The sequence below is a fragment of the Diaphorina citri genome, unplaced genomic scaffold (genome assembly GCF_000475195.1).
Source record: "Diaphorina citri unplaced genomic scaffold, Diaci psyllid genome assembly version 1.1 scaffold805, whole genome shotgun sequence".
Lineage (NCBI taxonomy): Eukaryota > Metazoa > Arthropoda > Insecta > Hemiptera > Psyllidae > Diaphorina > Diaphorina citri.
In genome coordinates this window covers 52,380-75,678 of record NW_007378237.1, presented here as the reverse complement: position 1 = coordinate 75,678, position 23,299 = coordinate 52,380, and the positions used below count along the sequence as shown (strand labels likewise).

The 23,299-nt window shown below is 39.8% G+C and overlaps 2 protein-coding genes across 2 annotated transcripts; both read left to right on the top strand.

Moving 5' to 3' along the window:
* Positions 1-313: 313 nt before the first annotated feature.
* On the top strand, positions 314-13,899 carry LOC103512178 (Bardet-Biedl syndrome 7 protein homolog). Its single transcript, XM_026825741.1, has 13 exons — positions 314-430; positions 976-1,090; positions 1,854-1,983; positions 2,564-2,760; positions 3,323-3,444; positions 3,500-3,655; positions 4,569-4,674; positions 5,490-5,607; positions 6,016-6,197; positions 6,509-6,685; positions 7,459-7,623; positions 8,129-8,233; positions 13,766-13,899. Exons 1-12 carry the CDS (start codon positions 385-387, stop codon positions 8,151-8,153), a joined length of 1,539 nt encoding a protein of 512 aa, XP_026681542.1. The 5' UTR covers positions 314-384; the 3' UTR covers positions 8,154-8,233; positions 13,766-13,899.
* On the top strand, positions 8,660-22,633 carry LOC113468654. The gene is made up of 6 exons (XM_026825737.1): positions 8,660-8,691; positions 8,843-9,065; positions 9,502-9,580; positions 10,853-10,987; positions 19,492-19,608; positions 22,255-22,633. Exons 1-6 carry the CDS (start codon positions 8,660-8,662, stop codon positions 22,599-22,601), a joined length of 933 nt encoding a protein of 310 aa, XP_026681538.1. The 3' UTR covers positions 22,602-22,633.
* Positions 22,634-23,299: the final 666 nt, after the last annotated feature.

Here is a 23,299-nt window from a genome sequence, read left to right as displayed (position 1 = left end):
CTGACAACTTGCAAGGTCATTTTTTTTTTTTTTTTTTTTACTTATATTATTTGTTAAGTGCCAGTGCCAAAAACAAACTATCTCAAATCTAAACTAAAATATTAAGCAAATAGACAAGCATAATCTCTGAACCTTTATTTTGAGCTCAAAATCAAGTAATTAAATAGCTCGTTAAACGTAACAAACAAACAAACAAATATATTATTTGTTAATTTTATTACCAGTAACTACTCAATCAGTCCAAAGTGAATCATGGTCATGAATGAAGATGATAATGATAGCAGCTCAGACGAGTACATTGACTACATCGTGGTTGGAGATTTGGATGGACTGCTGCAAGTGTTCAGTATCAAGAAAGGAGAAGTAGTCAACATCTTCCGGTCCATGCCATGTAAAACAATCACCTGTATTACTCTGGGCGGCGCTTTGGGTAAGTTATATCACTAGAGATCTATTCTAAGAAGGACTTAGTAATCTCAATACCTACTCGTCAAAAAAGAAAACTCCTTTTGTTTGTCAATTTTTTGCTGCACGCGAAGCAGACGGTGCAAAGTTTGAAGTAAGAACTGGTGATTTAACCAAATCAGGTTATAATTTGGACAAACACCTAACCCAATCAAGACTGAGGCCAGTTGTACCCACTCATCTTTTAAAATGCCGAATAATGCCATTGGCAGCCAGTGTTTGAAGACTGAGGCCAGTTGTACCCACTTATCTTTTAAAATGCCGAATAATGCCATTGGCAGCCAGTGTTTAAAGTCACTTGACTCTACAGCAACTAAAGTTTTTAGTGACGAGTGAGTCAATGACAAATTAATATAAAAGCCCCATCAAAGTTAACTCGAACCAACTTGACTCTACAGCAACTAAAGTTTTTAGTGACGAGTGAGTCAATGACAAATTAATATAAAAGCCCCATCAAAGTTAACTCGAACCAGAATTATCTCATTTCCCAATTCTAATCATTTTTTACAGAAACAATTCAGGACAAAATCTTCGTGGCCTCCAAAAGTGAAGTCCGCGGATTTACCAAGAAAGGCAAAATGTTTCTCAATTTTGATACATGTTCTACCGATCCCATCAAGTTCATGTGAGTTCAAATGCTATGAAATAAGTACTTGTCTAGAGGCAAAATGTTTCTCAATTTTGATACATGTTCTACCGATCCCATCAAGTTCATGTGAGTTCAAATGCTATGAAATAAGTACTTGTCTCTTTAGCGTATTGGTCAAATCGCTCGTTTGGTAAGCTGGAGGGCGTGGGTTTGAATACCAACTGCGGTAGTGAATAGGTACTATTTTTAAGGCTATACATATAGGCTTTACAATAAATATAGAACCTTCTAAGAGGATATCTCTTTAATAAAGTTCGATTTGAGCATCAAATGCTATGAAATAAGTACTTGTCTCTTTAGCGTATTGGTCAAATCGCTCGTTTGGTAAGCTGGAGGGCGTGGGTTTGAATACCGGTGGTGAATACTATTTTTAAGGGTATACATAGGCTTTACAATAAATATAGAACCTTCCGAATACTATAGAACCTTCTAAGAGGATTAAATAAGGTTCGATTTGAGCATCAGGTCAGTCCCTTAATTAAATGACAATCGATTGGATTGCCAAAACCCACTTTATTTCGGGGAGGCCAACCTTTAATCCGGTTATACAGGCCATGAAGGTCCAAAAGCTGAGGCACACCAAGTTAAATTCTAACAAACCCCAATGCTTCCTTACTTCCTCAGGTCTTTATTTCAGGGAGGTCAACTTATAATCCGGTTATACAGGCCATGAAGGTCCAAAAGCTGGGCCACACCAAGTTAAATTCTAACAAACCCCAATGCTTCCTTACTTCCTCAGGCATGTAAGTGGGAGTGACCTATTGATAGCAGGAGATCATGTGCTTACTCATTTCCACGACTGTAAGGATGGAAGTAGTTATGTGTGTCCGGACGTCATCACTGGAATCATCGCACTTAACTCACTCAAGGTATGTGTACAATGGATTTGTCGATCTAAGAATACAAGTCGATCTCGTACATACAAATCATACAATGCATTCATAAAGTCCCCCCCCCCACCCTAATTTTTGAACCGATGAATTTAGAAACCTGAATTTTAAAGTTGGCTCCCCAGGGGCCGGCCCTGAAAAAGTCCTTGAATTTTTACATAGCCTGTAAGAAACTAGAGTTAAAGATAGGCTCATATACAAAATTTCAGGTTTCTAAATTCATCGGTTCAAAAATTAAGGTGGGGGGGGGACTTTATGAATGCACTCTATAACTGGTAAGGTCTTTAGTAATGGGAGTTTTGCCCATCATTCGACTACAAGCTACCTGCCTACTTACATTGAAATCACTCAGCCTCGACCTTCAACGTGCTATTCCCGCTGGCGTATTTCAATTTTACTTTTTTAAATACATTTATTAGCCCGTCCTTCCTTTATTATTGGATTAATGTTCAGTTGAATTTACTGATTGATTTCAGGTTTAATTATTTACTGATAAGTATTTCTGGATTCATTTTCAGCTTAAATATTTACCAATTGGCATTTCTGGATCACTTTTCAGCTGATGTTCCTCATTCCTATCGTAGCGTGCCAAGACAAAACGCTGAAAGTTCTGAGAAGGTCCGAAGTTACTCAGACTATTCCGCTTGGTGGCGTACCTACGTGTTTACATTTGTTCAACAATGATGGCGGCGTAACTGGGGATTTGCTGCTTGTTGGTAGCATGCATGGGGATGTCACCCTGTATCAGATATCTCAGTAAGTAAAATGGTCTTTTTATACGGGATGGGCATGCTACGACACAGACCACATGCGTCTAATGTAGCAGTTGTTTCATTGCTCCGAAATATACGGCGGTGAAACACTCATCTCACAAAACAGGGTGTTCAACTTTTATCTTATCTGATGTTTACTACCTACTAAATTATTTTTCTTTACTATTATGTTTATAAAAGCAAGAGCCCAAATAAGATAGGGATAAGGTGCAGTAAAAGAAGATTTAAGAGAGAGATCCATTCAATCATTCACACACTGATCGCTCAATCTCCAGAACCTCAACACTGAAAAGCTGAAATTTGGTAGGAACATTCCTAAGATGTTCTAGAATTCTAGATGTGGTGAAATAACAGGTGATTTTGCCGAAATCAAAACCGATCTCGAGTTGTGATCCATATTCCTTGGCGAAGTACGGGCAACCTGCTAGGAAAGTTTTATTCTATGAGTTGAAGTTGTAAAAGTTTCGTATCCGATCTGCCTAAACAAGAAAGGTGGTTAAGACTATTATTATTTAATTTTTAAATGTCGATAATTGTTCCTCTAGCACGGATTTCTCTATCAAATGGACCCTCTCCCCGGGCAAGTCTACCTCCTCCATCACCTGCCTCTACTGTTACGACATGAGCGCTAACGATAGCCTAGACCTAATCCTAGGCCGGGATGATGGCAGTATTGAAATCTACGCTCTCCTCACTCGTGATGAAGACCAGATGATGCCTAGGCAGTATTGAAATCTACGCTCTCCTTACTCGAGATGAAGATCAGATGATGCCTGTGCTGCGGTTCAGTTATAATTGTAACGAGAGTATAACGTCCCTACAGGCTGGCGTAGTGGGAAGTCCTGGGTTCGATGAGGTTCTCGTCACTACTTATTCAGGTGAGATTGTGTTCTGTTAGGTTATTATTGGTTAGGTTTTATATTAGACATCCTATGTATTAACATCATTTCTTACCGTTTATATGTATCCATAATCATATAAACGGTAAGAAATAAAGTTCTGTTAGGTTGTTGGCGGCTACTCCATGCTCAGACCAAGAAATCTAGCAGCTTCCACAGGATTGGTCCAGAGGGATGCTGGGTCAGGATCAGTTGACTGACTTGGGCATTCGAAAAGTTCTGTTAAGTGGGAGAGATTGCCTTTTTAAAGCGTCTACGTTTTTGGGGCATTCTTACCTTTTTGAACCTTTTGAAAAGCCTTACTTCTCAAATGTGACGAAATATTAGAGAAGAAAAAGTCTTTAAAAACCTGACATACCTATTATCGTTGTAAAATTTTTTCAAGAACGTAGCCTAGATCCTAAGATACGAACAAGTTTTAATAAATCTATAATAATACGAACTACTAAGGATAAAGGTAACATTTTATGAACAATATCTTGGTGATGTTCCAGGTTGGCTATTCGCAAATGTGACGTAATATTACAGGAGAAAAAGTCTTTAAAAACCTGACATAACTATTATAGTTGTAAAGTTCTTTCAAGAGCGCAGCCTAGATGTTAAGAGGCGAACAAGTTTTAATAATTCTATATTAATACGAACTACTAAGGATAAAGGTAACATTTTATGAACAATATCTTGGTGATGTTCCAGGTTGGCTGTTCGCAAATGTGACGTAATATTACAGGAGAAAAAGTCTTTAAAAACCTGACATAACTATTATAGTTGTAAAGTTCTTTCAAGAGCGCATCCTAGATCCTAAGATACGAACAAGTTTTAATAAATCTGTAATAATACGAACTACTAAGGATAAAGGTAACATTTTATGAACAATATCTTGGTGATGTTCCAGGTTGGCTGTTTGGTTTAACTACGGAGTCTATTGATAAGCAAAGCACAGAACTGAATGCCAACATTAGTCCTGCCACAGACGATAAGATCAGGATTTCCAAACTCAAGTGAGTCAAATAATACAGTTTTGTACCTTTTTTACGTCCGAAGACCGACATGAAGACCCAGAAATACAGAGACCATTAAATTTCATGTTATTAAATTTCACTGGATTCCAACCTGTGTTTACAATACTGACTAGTCAGGTAGTTAATGTTGTAACACGCCTTACACAGAGATACATATGTACATATACTTTTCTCAAATATTTACAAGTAAGAACTGGGTGTTAGTGGAGACGCCAATTTCCAAGATATCAACTATTGGAGATGCCAAGGTCTCGAAAGTTCTTTAGTTGATATGATACTTCTGTCAAATGTAATTCCCAACAATGCAGGTTATAATAGTCTATAAGCATGGGGAGTTCGGATTTGACTCATTGACTGAGTATTCCACTAAAAAGAGTACCTAATTCTTTTTTATAACCCACTCTTTATACATTTCTAGTCCTACATAAAATGTCAAATAGTGAGTCAAATAATACAGTTTTGTACCTTTTTTACGTCCGAAGACCGACATGAAGACCCAGAAATACAGAGACCATTTCATGTTATTAAATTTCACTGGAATCTCCAACCTGTGTTTACAATACTGACTAGTCAGGTAGTTAATGTTGTAACAGTCTTACACAGAGATACATATGTATGTACATAGCTAAAGTGAGTTCTAAAAAATAATTCTATAAGCATGGGGAGTTCGGATTTGACTCATTGACTGAGTATTCCACTAAAAAGAGTACCTAATTCTTTTTTATAACCCACTCTTTGCACTTTTCTAGTCCTACATGAAATGTCAAATGGATCCGGTGTTATGTTTCTTTCAGAATGGAGATAGACAGTCTAGAGCTGGCAGTGGCAAAAGAAAGGCAACAATATGAACAACTCACTCAGGAAGACTCTGCCGGACTTTCCACTCTGCCCTCGCTCAATATTAATGATAAGGTGAGCCGAGGTCCTTGGTTCGACTCTTGGTTAAACGGTGAAATAAGCAAACATCCACTTAAAACAAGGAAATTTTTTCAAGATGGAATATAAAATTAAAATAAAAAATCAGTTCAATGAACTCTAGACCTCTTCCAGAAGAAGGTTCCTTTGGGGTCTCTGAAGCTGACTATTCGAGAGTTATCATATCATGGAAGAAATTGATTGAATAATCTTCGAATAAAAACTTTAATTCACTTCGTTCTTTCAATAAGTGCTTCTTTTTTTCGCTTTTAGACAGTTAGCGTAAGACTTTGTCCAATATTTCAAAATGCATATTTTAAGCGTGCAAATACATATTTTTAAGCTTCCAAATGCATATTTAAACTTCCTCAATATTTAACCTTCCATTTCATCCACTGATTTCAGCTCATTATAGATGTCGAGGACAAAGCCTATCTACTCAGTATGGAAGTAGACGTGCCCATTGATAATGTACTAGTACAATCTGATGTCAATATAGAGTTGCTAGATGTAGACAAGAACACAGCTGTCCTTAGCCTGAGTGAGTGTGATCCTGCTAGTGGCAACGCTGTATTGGCTACCTATAGGTAAGTTGACAACATTGTAATGGACACTAGTGTAGTGGGAATACTCTCATTTAAATTACATTGCCTAAAGGACATTCGGAAAAAATCGGATGAAACTCACGACAAGTGTGAACGGACCTTTTCCGTACAAAGAACAAATCATTAAAGCACCTTTACTTTAAAGTACTACCTTCGAATTAAAGCACCTTTACTTTAAAGCACTTCGCACAAATTAAAGCACCTATCCTTCTGTCCTCAGATGTTAGGCAAATACAAGGTGTATTCTATCAATTCTATCCTATTTTCCTTCTATCCTACACTTCTGTTCTCAGATGTCAAGCCAACACCACACGGCTAGAGTTCAAATTCCGCTCGGATGAAGGTACATGCGGCACACTACAAGCATTCATAACGCCGCATACACAACCCAAGGGCTGTCAACTGGTCAAGTATGAACTGAGGCCTCTTTGCTTGCATGTGCGGACACATAGAGTTCTGGATGAGTCCAAGTAAGTTCTGTTTTTACTTTCTTTCTATAATTTTCTGAAGTTTGAAGTTGCGTGAATATTTATCCAGTATGAACTTTTCCAAGTCACCTTTGAATATCAATTCCATACCCGGTGAATTAATCGTGGGCATGATACACCCTTGACCCAAGGGCTGTCAACTGGTCAAGTATGAACTGAGGCCTCTTTGCTTGCATGTGCGGACACATAGAGTTCTGGATGAGTCCAAGTAAATTCTGTTTTTACTTTCTTCCTATAATAAATAAATGAAAATGTGTCAACACTAAATAACTTCTCGAAGATCTAAGAGCGCGTAGAGAATGGACTCTTCCCTGGACGATTGACCATGCTAGCTTGGTTTCTTTCTTATTTATTTTATCCTAGCAGAGTCGGTCTTATCGGTCGAGGGAGAGTGATCACGAGGTTTAGCTGTGACGTCTTAGGTTCCAAATCATCCCATCGTTGCTTCCACTATCTCTCCTAGAGTTCGATGGCATGAGTTATGACTGGTTTCTTTCTTATTTATTTTATCCTAGCAGAGTCGGTCTTATCGGTCGAGGGAGAGTGATCACGAGGTTTAGCTGTGACGTCTTAGATTCCAACTCATCCCATCGTTGCTTCCACTATCTCTCCTAGAGTTCGATGGCATGAGTTGTGACCTCTGGCCGTCCTATCTTTGCCTTTGGTCTGTTATCTTCGGTTCTTGTGCTTGACGATGATGGCAGACTTTGGGCCCTACTCAATAATTACAATCATTTTATTATCATAATTCATAGGAGCTACAACGTGGTTAATATCCGTGGCGACTTCAGCGTGTATGAAATTCACTCCTGGGTGGAGAAGTGTCTGCTCAATATTCCGGATAAACCACCCGCCACTGATTTGGTGACCTACAGGTTCGAGTCCGTTCTCCTGTCAACAATTCTACAAGTCCAGTACAGGTAGGATTCTATAAGTTCTATAGTACAGGTAGGATTTGATGTTTACTGATGAAGATGATTTTTCAAGAGATTTGGTAGAGGAAACTGTGACTGGTGACGCATTATCGCCCCAAAATCGACGAGAGAAGAAGTACAGGATAGCCGTTCCGAGAACGAACCTTATCTGTTTAGGTTAAAGTCCGCCCCGGGCGCTGACAAGGCAGGTGCGCTAACCTCCAAGCTATTTGAACTAAAGGTTGGCTAAAATGATTACTTGCTTAGCTAAATTCGAGACATTTTATGAAATACTGACAGGCACATTTTTACCTGCTCATTTAAGGTTTGCTTTCTAATTTGGGGCATACCTAGGGGTCCATTTACTATTTGAACTAAAGACCCAACTGACTCAAGCGACGGAATTGCATTCCTTGGTTACGGGTCCGAAATTCTATATTCTCCATAGCAAATTACTGACAAAAGTCAGTAAGTCACCAGACATTGTTTTATTTCTGTATTTCCAGCAAAGGTTTCATCAGTGTGACGTCAGATAGCGTCAGTTCCGTGTCTATTCTTCAGGATTTCATCACTAGGAGCGCCACCAAGAAGAAATCCAAGTTTGATATACAACAGCGTGAGTCTCTCTTCTCATACTTTTAAACCGAATTCTGCGCTGATAAAGAGAGCTGACGAAACAGATCGAACTAAAGTAAATTTTGCTGATAAATACGTGTAATTGTTCGATCGATTTCTCATACGTATAAGTTAATTATCTTTAGCTGATATAGTTTTCAGCTTTTTTTTTACCATGTTGAGGGTTAAGGGGGAAAATCCTTACTTTGTCCCAAAGTGAATGCCCAAAAGGGACTTTGACTAATAAGTTGTTGTAGTAGCAGTGACAGCAGATCAGTCAACATCTCCAACAGGTTCCAGGTTGGAATGAGATCAAGAAAGGCGGTAGCTTGCATTGGGTTCTCCCAGGGGTCTATCGGGGTAAGGGTGGTTGGTTTAGCCGGGCAATTAAAGAGGTGATTTGTGTCATGTGGTGTTCCGGCGCACAATGGACGTATCCGATCTGCCTAAACAAGAAAGGTGGTTAAGATTATTATTACTATTATTATTTAATTTTTAAATGTCGATATTTGTTTCTGTAGCGTATCCGATCTGCCTAAACAAGAAAGGTGGTTAAGATTATTATTACTATTATTATTTAATTTTTAAATGTCGATAATTGTTCCTCTAGTACGGATTTCTCTATCAAATGGACCCTCTCCCCGGGCAAGTCTACCTCCTCCATCACCTGCCTCTACTGTTACGACATGAGCGCTAACGATAGCCTAGACCTAATCCTAGGCCGGGATGATGGCAGTATTGAAATCTACGCTCTCCTTACTCGAGATGAAGATCAGATGATGCCTGTGCTGCGGTTCAGTTATAATTGTAACGAGAGTATAACGTCCCTACAGGCTGGCGTAGTGGGAAGTCCTGGGTTCGATGAGGTTCTCGTCACTACTTATTCAGGTGAGATTGTGTTCTGTTAGGTTATTATTGGTTAGGTTTATATTAGAGATCATATGTATTAACATTATTTCTTACGGTTTATATGTATCCATATAAACGGTAAGAAATAATGTTCTGTTAGGTTGTTGGCGGCTACTCCATGTTCAGACAAAGAAATCTAGCAGCTTCCACAGGATTGGTCCAGAGGGATGTTGGGTCAAGATCAGTTGGCTGACTTGGACATTCGAAAAGTTCTGTTATGTGGGAGAGATTGCCTTTTTAAAGCGTCTACGTTTTTGGGGCATTCTTTCCTTTTTTAACCTTTTGATTGGATTTTTCCCAACTTTTTACATAGGAATCGACCATTTATTTATAATTTTTACCCATTTGCAACTGCTCCAGTATCAGCAGATACTGAGGGATGAGAAGAATATCAAGCAGCAGTACAAGAAACAGACGAACCTTTTCAAACATCTTTGTAGTAAGTGATTTCTTACAGCTGTGCGGTGCGGTGGGGGGAAAACAACAACACCAACAGACATTTTCACCCATTTCCTAATTTGGACCGATTCAAATAATCTTCAATTTTCCATTCTATTGTAGGTATAAGTTCTCTATAGGTACATAATGTAACAGAAAGTAAAAAGGGTGAATTAGCAGATTGGCAATTGTATTACCGCACCGTTTTCAAGGAGTTGATATTACCCTTTGCGAACTTTAGCCTTTCCCTCATATAAGGTATTAAAATCGGTGGAGAAAAGGTTGGGTACTACTGTCTTAGACCTTAGTGCGGAGTGTAAGGTTACCATTTCAAAATGCTTGTTTGTTACAGAAGCTGTGATGAATTTATACTTGGATTGGCATAAACATAAAGGCGTGAATGTGAAAGGCAAACTGCCTCAGCTAGAATCTATTCTGAATTCTAATTACTCCTTGGATAACGTCATTCAGTTCTTTGACCTTTGAACTTTCACTCTCTTGACAATAGATCAGTTGCGCTTACTTGGGTGATGTTTCAAAGTCATAGAGCAGAAAAAATGAGGACCAACGGAATTTTTCTATTGGTAAAAATCGGATAGTCACCCATCCTGATATTAACCAAAGTCATTGTTGCTTAACCCCGACATCAAAAACATTTGGTCATTCGGATGTGAATATTCTAATCAATGTGATTTTTCACGCCGAATCGAATGGTGCTACTTTGAGCACTCTCTGACTTACAGTTGAGAAGTTGCGGGTTTTGCAAGCGAAATACGACTTGCTGATTGCACTGCTCGATATTCAAACATTAGATGCTGGATGTGACACGCTCATACCGGAATATCAGCAAATACTGAGGGATGAGAAGAATGAAATGTATGTTGGCACATTTTTCGATGGTGTTGTGGTCAACACGCTCGTCTCGTAATCAGGAGGGCTAGGGTTCAATCCCAGCTAAGGTATTTAATTTTATGATCAGCATTGTTTGAAAACTTGACTCTAGTATTAGCCGTAGCCTACGGCTTGGGTAAAGAGTCTCTGTAGTCTTATTCAAGCAGCATAACTAAGCACCATTATTATTTTCTTTGTGTTTCAAACATCTCCGCTTGCGCGGAAGCTGAAAGTGCATTTCAACATGAGACTGTAGACTTGGAAATTAGATAATTAATTGATGTCCCATTGGTTTTCTTATTTTTCTCGTTCCATAGTTTATTCTACGTAATATTTTTCGTCCGTGTGCAGTGTCTAAATTCCCGTTTTGGTTTCTCTCCAGTGATCGCGGTGTATAAAATGAGCAGAGTGGGTTACTACGGTGTGCTCCTAGTCCTGTGTAATATTCACGTGTATATATTCTGCACCACCTCCAATGATGTCCTCGAGAAGGCACAGTTTGAAGCCGCCTTTCAAGGTATGTATCCAGTATCTACTCTATTTTTACTGTCAAAATTATCTCTAAATAAATGTACTAACACTAATTGTGTTTAGCATAAATGCTTGTCACAAATGTCGTTCCCTGTTTAATGCAGTATGCTACATTTTATGTCTTGGACTCGAACCACCATCCTCCAGATCCGCGCCGCGCTAACCACTACAAACACTTAGTACCTGGAAGGAGTCCAGTGTTTCTGGGCGTCCAAAGGGTTTTAAACCCCTTATCCTTTCACCTAGAAGGGGCCGTGATGGCCATATAAACAGTTTTGAGCATGTGTACCAGGGCATTGAAAAGACATTCTGGGTTGGAAATCGGCTGGGTCAACATCTCCTCCTCCCTTGTAAGTAAGGCCAGCCAGTCACTATCATTTAGACCTGACAGGTCCGCCTGTCAAGTCTACCTGACACCTGATAGTGAATGGTTGACCTTAAGCATAATCATAGTTTTAGGTCACCAGTTGTGTTTCGCTTGTCTTCCCCAGCCATCCAGAGTCGATCGCCTATCCGGGCCGACGCGGCAAAAACTCAAAATCCTTCGACAATATGTTCGACAGGATACGCCCGGAGGGCGGGCTAGGATTTCCCGGTAAAACTTAGATTAGAGAAGGGAGAATATGTTACATTTCCCGGCAATAGTAGGCACAGGGATATCCTAGGATTTCCGATTCTCCGGGCTTATTGGATTTCCCGGTAAAAACTAGAATATAGAAGGGAAAATATGTCTCCTGTCTATAACATTTCCCGGTAACAGTACTGGGATATACTAGGATCTCCCGGTCTCCGGGCTTGTTGGATTTCCCGGTAAAAACTAGAACATAAAAGGGAAAATATGTCTCCCGTCTATAACATTTCCCCGTAACAGTACAGGGATTTCCTAGGATTTCCCAGCAAAACCTACGTTATGTCTCCCTTCTATAACATTAAAAGTAGTGGGATTTCCTAGGATTGTCCGCTCTCCGGGATTATCCTGTAACACATACATTGCTGATTGACATGCAATATAAATACTTCCGATAAAACGCACGGGAAATTTCGCCGAGTCGACAGGACGAGTAGGAAATGGTTTGGTGCATATTCAGCGCCATTCACAGGTCATTTCCGGCTACCAGAATTTTCATTGAGGGGCGAAAAGGGGAAATAAGAGAGAGAGAGATTGGAAAGAGAAATAGGGAAAGATGGAGGGAAGAATGTGGAAGGGAAATGATGGAGAGAGAAACTATAACTAAGCAGAGCTGGGGAAAGAAAAGGAGCAGAAACGTAAAGAAGGAGAGAGTGAAATGAAATCATAAGTAAGGAGGGATAGAAGGAAAGGGGAAGGGGGAGAAAGAGGGGGAATATAAGTAAGGAGAGCTAGGAAGGGAAGGAGAAGGAAAGGGGGTGAAGCCGCCTTTCAAGGTATGTATCCAGTATCTACTCTATTTTTACTGTCAAAATTATCTCTAAATAAATGTACTAACACTTGGTAATTGTGTTTAGCATAAATGCTTGTCACAAATGTCGTTCCCTGTTTAATGCAGTACGCTACATTTTATGTCTTGGACTCGAACCACCAACCTCCAGATCCGCGCCACGCTAACCACTACAAACACTTAGTACCTGGAAGGAGTCCAGTGTTTCTGGGCGTCCAAACGGTTTTAAACCCCTTATCCTTTCACCTAGAAGGGGAGTGATCGCCATATAAACAGTTTTGAGCATGTGTACCAGAGCATTGAAAAGACATTCTGGGTTGGAAATCGGCTGGGTCAACATCTCCTCCTCCCTTGTAAGTAAGGCCAGCCAGTCACTATCATTTAGACCTGACAGGTCCGCCTGTCAAGTCTACCTGACACCTGATAGTGAATGGTTGACCTTAAGCATAATCATAGTTTTAGGTCACCAGTTGTGTTTCGCTTTGTTCGGGTCTTCCCTAGCCATCTAGAGTCGATCGCCTATCCGGGCCGACGAGGCAAAAACTCAAAATCCTTCGACAATATGTTCGACAGGATACGCCCGGAGGGCGGGCTAGGATTTCCCGGTAAAACTTAGATTAGAGAAGGGAGAATATGTTACATTTCCCGGCAATAGTAGGTACAGGGATATCCTAGGATTTCCCATTCTCCGGGCTTATTGGATTTCCCGGTAAAAACTAGAATATAAAAGGAAAAATATGTCTCCCGTCTATAACATTTCCCGGTAACAGTACAGGGATTTCCCAGCAAAACCTACGTTATGTCTCCCTTCTATAACATTAAAAGTAGAGGGATTTCCTAGGATTTCCCGGCCTACGGGATTATTCCGTAACACATACATTGATGATTGACATGCAATATAAATACTTCCGATAAAACGCACGGGAAATTTCGCCGAGTCGACAGGACGAGTAGGAAATGGTTTGGTGCATATTCAGCGCCATTCACAGGTCATTTCCGGCTACCAGAATTCTCATTGAGGGGCAAAATACTGGGAGAAAGGGAAAAGAAGGGAGAGGGAGAGAGAGCGAGGTAAGGGAGGGTGAGAGAGAGAGATTGGAAAGAGAAATAGGGAGAGATGGAGGGAAGAATGTGGAAGGGAAATGAAGGAGAGAGAAACTATAACTAAGCAGAGCTAGGGAAAGAAAAGAAAAGGAGCAGAAACGTAAAGAAGGAGAGAGTCTGAAATGAAATCATAAGTAAGGAGGGAGAGAAGCAAAGGGGAAGGGGGAGAAAGAGGGGGAATATAAGTAAGGAGAGTTGGGAAGAGGAAGGGAAGGAGATGAAGATTCATTCACATGTTTCAGAGTTCCACGAAAGCACAGTCGTTTCCACGTTAAAACTGATCGATCCCAAACTTCAAGAACATATTGATCTACAGGCGAAATACGACTTGCTGATTGCACTGCTCGATATTCAAACATTAGATGCTGGATGTGACACGCTCATACCGGAATATCAGCAGATACTGAGGGATGAGAAGAATATCAAGCAGCGGTACAAGAAACAGACGAACCTCTTCAAACATCTCTGTAGTAAGTGGAATTTTGACTGTGAAGAAATGTTTGTCACAAAATGTCGTTCCCCGATCAATATACTACGCTAATTTTCATGACATGACTTGGACTCGAATACCAAACTCCAGATTCAAAGTCCACCGTGCTAACCACTACACTACTGAGGTTGGTCATCTCTGTAGTAAGTGGGGTTTTTCCAAGAGTAAAATGTCACTGTATAATTGCCAAGAACTTTAGTAACGGGCGTTTTACTCTCCATTCGGGGACACAGCTTGAGTGAAGCCGGGATAGAGGAACGGAAAACGATTATCCGAATGATCACCGATCCCGACACCAACCATGCTCAATGTTGCTTATCTTCAGTAATCCATGAGGAACTGGTCCATATCGCCGTTAGCTTTAACTTACGAGTAATGTTTTATCACACAGATTTTAATCAGTAAATGGTTTCTTCAAATTAAGGGCAATTTAAATCCTTTTTCCACCGGTGTTTATGTGAGTTACTATAAGGTTTCCTATCTATTTTTCTTGTCTGTTACAGAAGCTGTGATGAATTTGTTCTTGGATTGGCATAAACACCGCTGTTTTTCTACTTCTTCCTGTTCTTCTTCCTCCTACTCCTTCCTCTGTTTCGTCTTTCTCTCGTTGGTTTTCCCTATTTAATCTCCACTCCTCTCCCTGTCCTCCATTTATCTGTTCCTTATTTAATCTCCACTTCTCTCTGTGTCCCCCATTCATCTTCTTATTTAATCTCCACTTTTCTCCTGTCTCTCTCCCCCTCTATTTCCCTTGTTTTTCATATTTCTCTCCCTTTCTCCTTCCGTCTTCCGTCCTTCTCCCTCTTATTCTTCCCAGTAGCGAATCCAATTTCCTTTCTTTCATGTCTCGCTCTTCTCTTCCGCGAAGTTTATCAACTTAAAGTATCTCTCTTATTATTTTCATTCATTTCAACGTTCCCATATTCTTCACTTCTCTCGCTGTTTTTCTACTTCTTCCTGTTCTTCTTCCTCCTACTCCTTCCTCTGTTTCGTCTTTCTCTCGTTGGGTTTTCCCTCTTCCTCCTTTTCTCTTTCCTTTTTCTTCTTCTTCCGTTTCTGCTTCGTATCCTCCTCCTCTTCCTTCTACTTTCTCTCGCTATTTTGTCCCCCTCTGCTTCTCCTTCCTTTTCTTCATCTCCTTCTTCTCTCTCTTGTTTCTCTTCATCTTCTTCTTTCCTCTCCCCCTCCTCCTGCTTATCTTTTTTCTTCTTCTTCTTCTTCTTCTTTTTCTTTCTAGGAATTTAGTTTTCCCTCTCCTCTTGCTTTATCCCTCCCTCGCGTTCTCGTGTTTTAAATTAAATTTAAATGTGAAAAAAAGTGCTGTGAGCTCTGAAGAAGTAGGTGGCACAGTTTTGAATGATTTCTTCTCTCTGTGTAGTTTTGCTGAAATCTAGTGCCGTAGGGTTTGAGAAGTCATTTTCATAGTACTTACATATTTGACATTTCGGTCTGACATCCGGAGATGAATTTTGTCATCTTTTGATCTGTCTGAATTGATGAATTTTGATGACTGATTGGTGAATTTTGACTACCCTTTACCCTTACATACAGTAAATTTTATCCTGATGGGATAATGTTCGTTCTCGGAACGGCTGGCTTTTTCCTATCCTGTCTTCCTTCTCTCTTCGATTTCGGGACGATAAGACCATAGCAGTTACAGTTCCCTCTGTCAAACTTCTTTAAAAAAAAAATCCCTCAGAGACTGCGGGAGAGAAATGTTCCGCTCTCGACCAACATGAGTTTCGTTTATATTACTTTTTTTTAGTTTGATAACTATGTAGCTAATAGGGAGCGCGCAGAGCGACCGCATTTTTATTATTTTCTACAAGTTCGGCCATGCCTTTTCTACAATCTTGGCCATGCCTCGGGATGAACTAGCGGGGTTCCGGAGCGAAGCGACGGAATTCAGCTAGTTTTGTTATATATGTACCATGTTATTTAACCCATAAGATACATGAGACCTTGTTTAGACTGCTGGGGCTGGGGTAAAGGGACTTTTTAGTCTCATTCGAGCAGGATAAACAAGGTATATTCTATTCTATGTATTCTATTCAATACTTAGAAAGATGACCCTACATTTGGATAGAATGACCTAATATTGATCCTAAACATATGGGATCTATTATGCTTAGGTCAGTTAGGTGTCTTATTGATGGGCAGGAAGTTCCTGATGAGACTACCCCTATGCCCACCACATGGCAAAACCCAGAGATCATAAATTTAGGATGAACTAATAAGAACACACATCAGGGGGGAAATATCTACAAAATAATAAACAGGAGACCAATAAATTAATGGAGGACCTGCTAGAAAACCTAACCAAATTGGAGAGAAGTACCGGAAAGAGCCCCATATAAGGGCTTTTCGGGGGGTAAACGTTAAACGAACTTTTCAGACTCTCCTAACATAAAATAAATGAGGTTGAAATGAGAATCGAACGCCTAAACTCTTGCAACATCGCGAGGTAGCAGTGGTAGGTATCACGCCTTGTAAACGCTAGGTGGCGGGTTCGATTTCCGTCCGGGGTGAACTTTATCTTAAACAGATAAGGTTTGTTCTCGGAACGGCTGGCTTTCTTCTCTCCTGCCTTCGTCCTCTCTTCGCTTTCGGGACTATAAAAAAGAGCTGCCTGATACTTGGCGTGTCCGATTCCGTGCTATTCCGTCAAAGGCACACAACGATTGGTACCAGCATTGTATAGGTAAACATTGGAGACATACTGCATATCCCCTACACACCCTGAGGTAACCTACGTAAACAATAGACGAAACAGAAAACACACTCTTGAACCATCGAAAGTTGGGCACGAGAGAGCTCAGAGAAAAACTGGGAGAGGAAGAAGAATAATAGAAAGTAAAAAGAAGGGATGGGAGTCGAAGAAGGAGGAAAAGAAGACGATAGACAACGAGGAGCAAGGGGAAGAATGAGGTTTCTGAAGGAGAAAAATAAAAAGAAAGAGAAGAAGAAAAAAAGTGGAGAAAAAGAAGAAGGAGAAGAAGAGGACGGTCAAAAGAAGACGGAGAAGAAGAGAAGACGAAGAAGAAAAAAAAGAAGACCCACTTCTGTTCTCTTTTTTCGTACATTTTCTTTTTAACTTTATTCTAATAAGTCCTACATTAACATTCAGGGTGGGATGTGGTTGGGGAACTCGGTAACAGGCGTCCCCTCTTGGAGTTTGGTACAAGCGCTATGATTTTCTTCTGATCCTAAGGCCAGTCACACACTATGAGGTATCCACTTGCCAGGAACTTGATCAGGTGTACCAGACCTGGCAGGTGGACCTGATCAGGTGTACCTGTCAGGTCTACCTGATAGTGAGTGGTTTACCTAAGAAAAATTATTCTTTTGGGGTTGTGGACGTAAAACTGTAAAATTTCTGTACTGTGAGTACTGGTATATTTGTGTCAAATAGGAAGATGCAGGACTAGATTATCATTATATCGTTATATCGAAATAATGTTTCAAATGAAACATCCGGTATATGCATTGGAGCAGAAAAAAAGCTTTAAAGTTCGACTTCTTCGCGCATAAAATTATTTGCAGAATTTTTTTCCGAATCTTTCTTCGAGAATTTGAGAATTTCCACCGAAACAATATTCATGTCTTGTCAGAACAAAACAACAATTATTATCAGAATTCGAGATGATTTTTGTTTACTTAAGACTTCTTTATTTCTCCAATGTTTACAAAAGTTGTGGGAGTAAAAATATGGGTAAGTAGTACCTAGGTAGGTAGGTTTATAGGGTAGGTGGTATTCACCCCAAAAAAAAAAAAAAAAAAAAAAAATTCAAGTGATGGAGTCATAATTATGGGGCTTTCTGACCTTTGCTTTTTTTTAGTCGGGATATAATAAGCATTCTAAGCCGAGTTTATTGTCCTCATGAGGCTGAGCAGGACTAGTGGAGGAAAAAAAACATTCACGGTATTCTTTCCCAGTTGGACACCCATCCACATACTTTGTAGACAGTGACCATTGAAAACCATATTGGTCTATTTTTAAGTGTTTCTAATTTTATTAGTGGAGACGCCTGAGTTAACCTTTTTGGTGGATGTGACATATCTACCAACACCTGTTTCCGACTTTTCCCCTCTCATTTCTCTCTCTCTCTCTCTCCTCTTTTTCCTATTTCCTCATTTAATGAGTGGAAAGAGAACAGAGATAGATAGATAGAGAGAGAGAGAGAGAGAGAGAGAGAGAGAAAAAGGAGGGGAGAAGGGTGAGAGGCCTTAGATTGTTGAGAAAAAGAGAGGGAGGTAATACACGTCTGAAGAGGCTAAAAGTCAAAGATACATCTTCACAAGTCATAAAGGATACTTCTTAGAATACATTCATTCTCAATCTCTCTCTTACTCTAAGAGGAGTATTGAGAAGGAGGGAGAGAAAAATTACAAGAGGGAAAAAGGATTTTTTTATAGACGGGGAAAAATTATACAAGGAGGAGGAAGGAGAACTTCTAGTAAAGGGAAGGTGGGAATTTTTTAAAGAGGGGAGGGAAAAATTATATAAGTGGGAGGGAGGGAAGAGAACTTCTATAGAGGAGGATACATCCTCACTAGTCATAAAGGATACTTATGATTCTTTCTCATTCTATGTATTCTCTTTTACTCTTAGAGGAGTATTGAGAAGGAGGGAGAGAAAAATTACAAGAGGGAGAAAGGATTTTTTCATAGATGGGGGAAAAATCATACAAGGAGGAGGGAGGAGAACTTATAGTAAAGGGAAGGTGGGAATTTTTCATAGAGGGGAGGGAAAAATTATATAAGTGGGAGGGAGAGAAGAGAACTTCTATAGAGGAGGGGGTATTTTTTCACCATGGTGTGTGATTTATACAATTTCCATTCTCGTTGCTGAGAGGGATTTTTTGCCTCTCACCAGCAACAGCAGGCAGACGGGAAAAAATTTAATGAGTTAGCTTATTTTCACTCTTTGTATTCTGTACCCCCCGAAGGAGAGGGGAAATGAAAGAGAGAAGGAGGGAGAGAGATAGAGAGGGGGGGAGGGGATTAAATTCTGATACTAAAAAGTGAAGGAGGGAGAGAGAGAGAGGGGAGAGAGAAGGTAGTTGGAGGGGATTAAATTCTGATACTGAAAAGTGGAAAGGTCATGCATTGCTGATAATATATTAGGTGTGAGCTGGAAGAGAGAGAGAGCGAGAGAAGAGGAAGGGACTGAGAGAGAAAGAGGAATAGAGAGGGGGAGGGAGGAAGAGAGAGAGAGGGGGGAGAAGGGACTTTCAGTCTCATTCTTGCAGTATAAATAAGGTAGATTTGGAGGGGATTAAATTCTGATACTGAAAAGTGGAAAGGTCATGCATTGCTGATAATATATTAGGTGTGAGCTGGAAGAGAGAGAGAGAGAGAGGGGGGGAGAAGGGACTTTCAGTCTCATTCTTGCAGTATAAACAAGAGAGATAAATTCTATTCCATTCTGTTCTACCACGTCTATCTAATCGAAATGTTCCTTTGTTTGTGTTGCAGGAAAGTGTGGTCACGAGAGCCCCTGTGATCAACTGTGCTATGAGCTACATGATGGCATGTTCGAGTGTGACTGTAAGGAGGGGTTCGTGCTCCACGAAGATGGATACAGCTGTTCGGGTGAGTTCGGAAAATAATGCCCAGGGTCACTCTTTGAGATGAACTTAAATAGAAAAACTTTGGCTGTTTCGCAAAAGATGGCATGTTCGAGTGTGACTGTAAGGAGGGGTTCGTGCTCCACGAAGATGGATACAGCTGTTCGGGTGAGTTCGGAAAATAATGCCCTGGGTCACTCTTTGAGATAAACTTAAATAGAAAAACTTTGCGTATAATATCTCTAGTAGCGCGGTCAAACTTTCTTGACTTGGCGGGGCGGAGCGCTACCGCGCTCCTTAATATCATCTATGAATGAACCAATCTTTGGCTGTTTCGCAAAAGTTTTGGACGATTAGAGTTCAGCTCCAAGTCTATTATGCTTGTGAAGGAATCCTTAGGTATAGGATTTTTTGGACGATTAGAGTTCAGCTCCAAGTCTATTATGCTTGTGAAGGAATCCTTAGGTATAGGATTATATCATCTATTAATGAACCAAGTACTAAGTAATGTAATTGATCGATTTCAAACTTTGGATTGGACCAATACTAGCCCATCAGATGTCTTTATTTTGTTGGTATTCTATTGGTCTTGAACTTGAAGTTTGGTCCCGGGCATAACTTCTCAATATTTATTATGAATATTTTGCTCTAGCAAGGCCGCTACTGGTTGCCACTTGTCACTCTTTTACACGTAGCTAAGAATTAAGTACTAGTTATAATGATATTAAAGTAAGAACATAGAGATTACCATCAATAAGAAAGATATAGTTGAGACATTGAAACACTCTGCACTTCACAATCTTCACATGCTCAAGTTCCCACGTTTGTAGAAAAAGTTTTCGCTAAATGTACTGGAGGAAAAGACTTCTCTTTTTCCAATACATATATAAAAAAATTAAAAGTAACACAACTGCTAACATTCTATACAACTTTGTCGGTAAATACATTTTAACTTGGCAATGTGGATTCTCAAGAGATTAGGGGAGAGAGAGAGAGATAGAGAAAGAGAGAGAGAAATAGAGGGAGGGAAAGATGGAGAGAGAGAGAGAGAGAGAGAGAGAGAGAGAGAGAAAGAGGAAGAGAGGGAGAGAAAGAGGAAGCGAGAGAGAGTGTAGGAAGAAAGGGATTTAGGGAAACGTGGTCACTAAAGCTCTGTGTCTTAAAATTAATTTTATACCTCAAATGGACCTAAGTAGATTGGTAGAAAAATAAAAATAAATGTTACCCATACCTAACATTGGATCATAAATAAATTAGTAAATTTAATTAACTCAACGTTGAGGATATTGAGGTCTATGTTAAATAGGCATTAGTTCAATGTAGACATATTCGTAATTTGTTTCGGGCAAATATACCGAGATAGGTACTTATTTTCTTTTAAACTAGGTACTTCTTTTCTTTTTGTTGGTATTCTATTGGTCTTGAACTTGAAGTTTGGTCCCGGGCATAACTTCTCAATATTTATTATGAATATTTTGCTCTAGCAAGGCCGCTACTGGTTGCCACTTGTCACTCTTTTACACGTAGCTAAGAATTAAGTACTACTTATAATGATATTAAAGTAAGAACATAGAGATTACTTGTTGGTATTCTATTGGTCTTGAACTTGAAGTTTGGTCCCGGGCATAACTTCTCAATATTTATTATGAATATTTTGCTCTAGCAAGGCAGCTACTGGTTGCCACTTGTCACTCTTTTACACGTAGCTAAGAATTAAGTACTACTTAATGATATTAAAGTAAGAACATAGAGATTACCATCAATAAGAAAGATATAGTTGAGACATTGAAACACTCTGCACTTCACAATCTTCACATGCTCAAGTTCCCACGTTTGTAGAAAAAGTTTTCGCTAAATGTACTGGAGGAAAAGACTTTTTCCAATATATAAAAAATTAAAAGTAACACAACTGCTAACATTCTATACAACTTTGTCGGTAAATACATTTTAACTTGGCAATAAGGATTCTCAAGAGATTAGGGGAGAGAGAGAGATAGAGAAATAGAGGGAGGGAAAGATGAAGAGAGAGAGAGACGGAGAGAGAGAGAGAGAGAGAGAGAGAGAGAAAAAGAGGAAGATCACAATCTTCACATGCTCAAGTTCCCACGTTTGTAGAAAAAGTTTTCGCTAAATGTACTGGAGGAAAAGACTTCTCTTTTTCCAATATATAAAAAAATTAAAAGTAACACAACTGCTAACATTCTATACAACTTTGTCGGTAAATACATTTTAACTTGGCAATGAGGATTCTCAAGAGATTAGGGGAGAGAGGGAGGTAGAGAAAGAGAGAGTAATAGAGGGAGGGAAAGACGGAGGGAGAGAGAGAGAGAGGAAGAGAGAGAGAGTGTGTAGGAAGAAAGGGATTTAGGGAAACGTGGTCACTAAAGCTCTGTGTCTTAAAATTAATTTTATACCTCAAATGGACCTAAGTAGATTAGTAGAAAAATAAATGTTACCCATACCTAACATTGGATCATAAATAAATTAGTAAATTTAATTAACTCAATGTTGAGGATATTGAGGTCTATGTTAAATAGGCATTAGTTCAATGTAGACATATTCGTAATTTGTTTTGGTCAAATATACCGAGATAGGTACTTATTAAATTAGGTACTTCTTTTCTTTCTTCTGCTGGACTTCTCTTCTTATAAATTTCCCTTTCCTGTTCCAGTAGAGAACATCACCACAGACGGACTCCTGAAGGAAGACCCCCTCAACATATCCCAGGACGAGGGCGAGGACATCCTCTACCAGAAGGATACCATCTTTTCCGCTAAGCTGGATGCGTTAGTCAACACTTCCACCGGTTTAAGTACCAGCACAGGGGATTACGTGCAGTTTGTGACGTCATCTGTGTCCACAAATGTGTCCGAGGTGTCGAGTGTGGACAATGCGAAGGACAGCTGTCTGCTGGAGTGTGGCAGTGGCATTTGTGTCCTCACGGATGTCAACAAGTATCGCTGTCAGTGTCCGCTAGGGAAGGCTCTGCCCCAGTGCAGCTCTGGTGAGTACCTATAACCCACTCTATATGTTTTTATTGATTTACGCTTTATTTGGGGTTGAGTGGATTGGAACACACCACATGCCTTCAGGCACACTCCATTTGTCAAGGGTTTAGATTTTACTTGCCTTGGAATGAATTTAATTTGACGTTTTATTTAAAGCGCCAGGATTCTCCTGAAGAAGGTCTTTTACCCAACCACCACATATTGTTGTTCACAGATGCTTAAGGTAGTGACTATGGACGGCTTAAAATTATGATGTAAAATTAGACTAAGTTATTGAAAGTACCTACTCTTTTAATTTTCTTTGGTCATTTCATTGGCTTTGGAGCCAATGTTTGTGTTCGGAATAACGTCACACTTAACCCATTGGGTCACAAATACACAAGCCTTTTAAAATTAGTAGCATAGCTTTAATAAATTATGTCTGCTTTCGAGGTACGTCGGTAGTAGAGTCGTAGAGTTTATCTTCCATCTCATTATCAACTAGGTACCTACATGGAAAATTTTTTTTTTTTTTTTTTTTTTTTTTAAAGATGAGTGTTTCCCCCCCGTTTTTTTTTCGTAGCGATGAAACAACTGCTACATTGGACGCTTGTGGTCTGTGTCGTAGCATGCCCATCCCGTAGTATGCCTCTCATCAGATGGGCGAGAAGAGACACAATACTTCCCATTTAGGTGCTGGGTCAACACGAGAACACCAGAAAGTAACCC